General features: G+C 38.5%; 1 protein-coding gene and 1 long non-coding RNA gene across 2 annotated transcripts; one reads left to right on the top strand and one right to left on the bottom strand.

Annotated features, from left to right (window-relative positions):
* Window positions 1–187: 187 nt before the first annotated feature.
* LOC107045662 lies at window positions 188–1,985 on the top strand. Its single transcript, XM_015267996.1, has 3 exons — window positions 188–503; window positions 701–1,452; window positions 1,544–1,985. Exons 2-3 carry the CDS (start codon window positions 953–955, stop codon window positions 1,710–1,712), a joined length of 669 nt encoding a protein of 222 aa, XP_015123482.1. The 5' UTR covers window positions 188–503; window positions 701–952; the 3' UTR covers window positions 1,713–1,985.
* A 2,091-nt stretch (window positions 1,986–4,076) lies between these two features.
* LOC107045663 lies at window positions 4,077–5,340 on the bottom strand. Its single transcript, XR_001461472.1, has 3 exons — window positions 4,791–5,340; window positions 4,425–4,620; window positions 4,077–4,256 (listed from the first exon to the last, which is right to left on the bottom strand). It is a non-coding gene; the product is annotated as an uncharacterized LOC107045663 (long non-coding RNA).
* Window positions 5,341–6,847: the final 1,507 nt, after the last annotated feature.

Here is a 6,847-nt window from a genome sequence, read left to right as displayed (position 1 = left end):
GAAAAAACTGTACATTGCTTAATTGTGCTAAATTATGGGTCAATTCCGAAGGAAATCGTTTGTACATCACGAATTTCATGTTTTTATTGTTTGTACAATCATTGTTAATTAAGTTGAGGTGAACAATGACGATCTAACCCCATCCCCAGCAAAGCATTGATGGTTCCTGTATTATCGACCTTGGCGTTTTATTCTCTCAGTTTGCATGTGTTTCCAACATTAGTTCATTTTTTCATAAAAAAAAACTTTAAATTGAACAACATAATTGTTGATGAAGAATTAATCATCTTATTTGTACCTGTGTGGGAAATAGAAATACATATCTGCATTGTGATACGGGACATTGGCATAAGGGAAATCATTACCCCCGAAGATTCTGACTGCTCGAAAGAGGTTATGTTTCATGAAAGATTGTTAAAAGGAACATTCCTGCAATAATCTTCGATCAAAAGCATTGACAATCACTGCAAACCTCGTGAGAAGGCTGTGTGTAACTGAGTGAGGTAAGCTTGGAAGAATCATTTTCAATAAATGCTTGTCAATTTTTCTCTGATTTTGATAGCACTTTTTTTGGGGAGAACAATTGATAATTATTTCTACATTCTCTCTACTTCCAAAGTAAAATTGTTAGTCTCCACGAGTATTCCCTGTTTCACACCAATCACTAGTCCATATCATAAGTTATTTCATTCCTGCACAGGTAATAATTAGAGAGGCACATTCTTTTTGGATCAATGCCAGGAAATCTTGAAGCATTACACCCTCCAATAGACTGAATACTTTGGTCTCTATATAGTTCTCATCAACAGCACAGGAGACACAATTGATGATTTATTAAAATGAAAGGGATTATGAAGAGGTTTGAGAGTAGAATACTGGTGATAAGAAGGTCTCGAGTCTTGTGCAAAAGGAGTAACGATTATACACTGAACCTCAAGGAGACTCAATTGACATGGGCAGCATGTCCCTGAGCCTGAACCTTGCATGTCCATGCAAGGAAATCTACACCGAACGCGCACAACTTCTGCTTCCCCTGTTCCCTGACCCTAAAGACGATGACAAGAAAGGACCTCTAACATCACAATTTGTATCGACAATCAACTCCCACAGTAACCCCGCGTCTATATGGATAAGACTCATGTCTGAGGACCCGAGTGTTTTGAAGAGTATGCACTGCTCCAATAAAAAGTGTGGAGAGAAGCAGCGAAAACTATCGACATTCTGTCCTGACAATCCATCACTGAGGCGCTTTGGATTCAAGCGCTTGCAGGATACGCTAAAGTATTATCCAAAACTCTGGAATGTGAAATGTCCTTGTCGAGCAGTCAGGTGTGAGGAAAATGTTTCTAATTGTCATGTATATCTGGAGCTAGATTGCAGAGAGAGAGCAACCGATCCTGGTAGCAAGCTCTACGATCTGCCTACATCTTTGAACTTGAGCAGAGAATACAGGTATGATGCAGTTTCTGACTGATTCATTTGACTTCTCTCACATTGAGAATTCATATATTTAACGATTCAATGGAACAATTATTATTTTCAGATTAGCTGGAGTCGTCTCATATGATGCGACCTATGATCATTTCGTGGCCTACTGTTGCCGTCGTACTGGAACGTGGGGGTACCATGATGGACTACTCAGTAAAGTAAAACCTGTGAAAGGAAATCCGGTGATACAACCTGAATGTGCCTTATATCTGATTAATCAGTGAGCAGGAACGTTCACTACGCTCAACATTTCAGTTTTCTGTGTCGCCAAAGCTAGTTCTTTATCTTAAGTATATTAGTTATAATATGATTCTTATCGAATGTTATTTGTTAAAATAAAGATTTTGATTTTTGAAAAAATTCAGGAAGACGCGAGATAGTGAACCAAGAGTAAATGGTTTTTAGTTTGATTCTTTTAATACAAACTCTCATGTTTGAACATTGTTTCATGATGAAAGTAAACTGTAAATAGAACAATATAAAAGACTGTTGGTGTACCTGCAACGCAAAGCCTCTCCCCCCAGACGATATAGCTTATATGCATAATTTACATCTTTTCTCTTTAGTTCCTTCATGAATTCATTATCAAATACGTAGTACTGTAATTATTGGAAGTTTCTTGAGAAGGAAAAGTTTGATTTAGGAGAATTACGTGCAAGAAAATTATTAGGAGTGAAATAACAGATTCTGTTGGTTCAAATGTTTCATAAAATTTCTTTATTCAAAACAGCGATGAGATACGGAAAGTGGATGGAAAATCACTTACGTATTTTTTTTCTTGAAAGATGATACGATTTCGGAATTATATCAAATTATGATGTCACAATGCTACGTATTTCGGTGTTTTTGCAAAACGTTATCATATGTTGTCATTGTCAATCGCTCATCACTTCATAGTTCTCAATTATTCTTCGAAATAAAAAACACGTGTCCTCTCATGAAGTAGGCACAGTTCCCAACAAAAAAATGTCTTCTCGTGACCCCAATTGAATCAGAATTTCTTTGCCCATTTTTGACGTGGAAAAATAAAAAAAAGATCGAAAAACATGTACAAATGATGGAATACGAAAAAATACGAAAACATCATACAAGCTTCCACCTTTTTATACTATTTGATGATAAAAGTGAACTGGAATTAAAACAATATAAAAAAAACTAGTTCCATACCTACAGCACTAATTCTTTTGCTCCAGGGGATGTAGTTTGCATGCACGATTTGTTTCTTTGCCTTCAATCTAATTTTTCTTCGTGAATGCCACTGAACATCTAGGACCACAGTTATGAGAAGTTGTGATGCCTGGTTTACGTGAAACAAATTATCAATAGGTGGTGATATGATACATCCCACTAATTGTGTCCTAGCATGGAATTCCTTTATCGAATGGAACAATAAAGACCGAAAAATTCGATGGCAAATAACATACATGTTTTCTGTAGCTTGAAAAATGATAGAAAATCAAGAAGTTATATCAAATTTTGGGAACGTCTGCATTTATTATTATATTCAATGATAGAGAAATTCCATGCAAAAATTCCAGTGATCCAATTATTTCGATATTGTATTCACTTTAGAATAGAACGTTCATAGTTCTTCTATGAACGAGCGACAATTTTCTACTATTTCCCTTCGTGACCCTCACAATCAAGTTTGACGGTTCATTTTTTACTCATGAGCGAACCTTCTCCCATTCGATGAAATATAAAAGATTTATGAGATCTGTACGAATCTTCAGAACTATTAAGTTAATAAAAAAAATGAAACTTAGGAAAACTCAAGAATTATTTCATTTAGACAAATAATTTCAAGACACACTTCTTTTATTATTTTAAATATTCTAATTTTTTCAATGATAAACTGATTATCGACTATATTGCATTCATTAAGTGCAATCGGCAGTTCCTTATAGTGTATTTCAATGGTAATAATTAGCTTCCCGAAATGGGAGTAATTTGATCTTGGCTTGGACACAAATTTTCATATATTGAAATTAATTTGTCAAGAGAAGTCGTACAATAGGTTGATCTCATATGGTGAACACATGTATGCATCGTTTCAAATCTTTTTCTCCCATTTCTTGTTGAATCATACGATAAATAACAAATACAAAACTCTGTATTTCTCACTGCTTTTTCTTTGCGTTAGACTCTTCCATGCATCTTAACTTTGGGCATGTCTATCGTTGCAGTTTTGTCTCGAATTGAAAAGCGCCTAAGTCTAAGGAGCGTCACTCGTTACCAGATTTGATTTTATTGCTGACTGTATTGCCCTCAGTGGGTCTTGAAGTCTTGAGAGGGGGAGGTACAGCAGTAGATAACGAATCTTGGAATTTTTTTCGCTGGGTGGAGAAACATCCGTTGGATCCAGTTTCGTTAGCTCACTGGAGAAATCGATGGAACACTTCGATTTCCCACAGAAATTTGAAAAAAAAAAAATTCAAATAAAATTAGAATTTAAAGAGAAAAAATCCCGATTCGCCCAGCCGGGATTCGAACCCGGGTCTCCCAGTTACGCGCCGGGCACTCCTCCAACTAAGCTACCGGGTACCACGGAAACTCTCTCACTCCAAATTCAAATCAACATTAAATAAATTCAAATAGAGAGATCACAGCAGGATGAGAATTGAAATATTTTTGGGCTTTTCTGTTTTTTCTACTGCCTTCTACGTCCTGGGTGTATTTCATAGCGTCACCGATGATTTCTGGCTTTCGTAAAGGATCTGAGGATTACCATTGGGGTAGTGCTTGATCCGAAGTAGCTCCTTTCCTCCCTGCAAAAGAGACTTTTTTGTGAGTGTCTTCAGACTGTTGTGAGGCAGTTCTCAATTTCTTTCTGCGACAGCATTGAAATTCTTCTTGGGGAGAGCACTGATACGTCGTTTATACTTTGACACTCCGAGAGACATTGATTCTCGATTGGGGAATGTTCGAACACCTACCACAGATACATTTGAGTACATAATAAAGTATCTCAGTGCCTCGATACCTCGACTCTTCAGCTTGAAAACGTAATAAGACGAGGGGTTATGACTATGGGTTCTTCTGTGAGAGCTGACGCTCGATAATCCACTATTGCATCAGACTAATGGTCATGCTGGGACATTCTGCCGCATCAGAAATCGATGAATGATTTACCTGCAATGAAATGATGAACTGAAAACATGAAGTCGATGTGAAATGCGAATTGACTTTGGAAGTAGAGAGGATGTAGAAATAATTATCAATTGTTCTTCCCAAAAAAAAGTGCTATCAAAATCAGAGAAAAATTGACAAGCATTTATTGAAAATGATGCTTGCAAGCTTACCTCACTCTCAGTTACACACAGCCTTCTCACAAGGTTTGCAGTGATTGTCAATGCTTTTGATCGAAGATTATTGCAGGAATGTTCCTTTTAACAATCTTTCATCAAACATAACCTCTTTCGAGCTGTCAGAATCTTCGGGGCTAATGATTTCCCTTATTGCCAATGTCCCGTATCACAATGCAGATATGTATTTCTATTTCCCGCCCAGGTACAAATAAGGTGATTAATCCTTCATCAACAATTATGTTGTTCAATTTAAATTTTTTTTTCCATGAAAAAATGAACTAATATTGTAAACACACATGCAAACAGAGAGAATAAAACGCCAAGGTCGATAATACAGGAACCATCAATGCTTTGCTGAGGGTCCGGTTAGATCATAATTGTTCACCTCAACCTAGCTAATTAACAATGATTGTACAAACAATAAAAACATGAAATTCGTGATGTACAAACGATTTCCTTCGGAATTGACCCATAATTTAGCACAATTAAGCAATGTACAGTTTTTTCCGGCTAGCATCATGACAAAAGATGATTAATTTTTTTAATTAATGAGTCCTCTTTGGCGACGGCATTCAAATGTTACCTGAGAGATGGCGCAAGGTAATAGAAAACGATGGACAATATTTCCAAGATTAAGTTCGTTGTTCTCTATTTTTATATATTAATAGTATATTTCGTCACTAGGTCGAAAGAAACTTTTCTGGCGAATATGAGTTTGCAGCCCGAGCCGAAGGCGAGGGCTGCAATCATATGTGCTAGAAAAGTTTTTTTTGGCCGTATGACGAACAGTATTTTTTGTTATGACGGCCGTAGGCAGAGATTCACGGACGCGGAGCGGAGCGCAGCGTCCGTGAAGCGCTGCCTCACGGCCGGAATGACAAAAATAAATTTACTGAAAAATCGGTAAAAATTAAGTCACACACCTAATACTATTGCAATACCTGCAGTTCACTTTGCGGAGTGGTTTGGGGGGTAAAGCGTTTGTTTTGTGCGCGAAGTGCGTAAAGTTCAAGGGCATGTGTAATGTGAAGTTCGAGTGCGTAAAGCGACTTGTGAACTATACGCACGTCGTGCGGGAAACTAACACTGTACGTACGCAAAACCGTGCCGAAAAGTGAATTTTTTTTGGCAGGTGTTACAAAAAAGTAATAAACCAACGTACTTTCGGTGGAGTATAAAAAAGGATTATTAGTGGAAAAAAAGTTTAAGTAACAAACAAACGTATTTCCGGATGTCCGGGAGATACGTTGCTCTTTTATTTGGATGCTCATTACATACATTTATGCCACTCATGCCTGAAACCGGCTGGATTACACACTCGTTTCAGTTGACTATAGTCAACTGGAAAGTAGCGGGTTTCAAGCGCCTACCCACACTCAACTGTTAGAACAGTTGGTTTCAGTTGAGTGTAGGTAGGCGCAAAGAGGATTGACTAAAGTAGAGGCTCAGATCTCGGGGTTAGACTGACCCCAAGCCAAAAGTAGTTCGACCCCAAAGGAGGGATGCCGCCACGGTCGATTCTGACGGCTGAGCGAACTGCCGGTGCGGGTAACTCGGCAGTAGTAGCAGTCCCGCTCCCGCTGNAGCAATCTCCCTTACAATCTCTGGCGCTACGCGCTCGGGATTTTAATCTGCACAGCTGATCCCGATCGTTGATATGCAGGAAAACTTGAGGGAAATATCCGATGAATTTTGAAGGTCAAGGGGTATTCTAAAGAGGATTGACTAAAGTAGAGGCTCAGATCTCGGGGTTAGACTGACCCCAAGCCAAAAGTAGTTCGACCCCAAAGGAGGGATGCCGCCACGGTCGATTCTGACGGCTGAGCGAACTGCCGGTGCGGGTAACTCGGCAGTAGTAGCAGTCCCGCTCCCGCTGTCGCAGGGATAGTTTCGGAGTGGAATTTGTGTCCTCCTCGTCCTCAGCATGTTCTTAATGTTTTTAAGGTGATTCATTTGCTGGCTAATTAATATTAAGGAATGAAACACAGAGGGTGTGATGGAGAATTAAATTCCCCATCAATCGATCCCCGTTGCATCCCTTAATCTCTGTA

This window comes from Diachasma alloeum, unplaced genomic scaffold (genome assembly GCF_001412515.2).
Source record: "Diachasma alloeum isolate Michigan unplaced genomic scaffold, Dall2.0 Dall_scaffold_01043, whole genome shotgun sequence".
Taxonomy (NCBI): domain Eukaryota; kingdom Metazoa; phylum Arthropoda; class Insecta; order Hymenoptera; family Braconidae; genus Diachasma; species Diachasma alloeum.
Note: the sequence above shows the minus strand (reverse complement) of the source record. Positions and strands in the feature narration are given on the sequence as shown.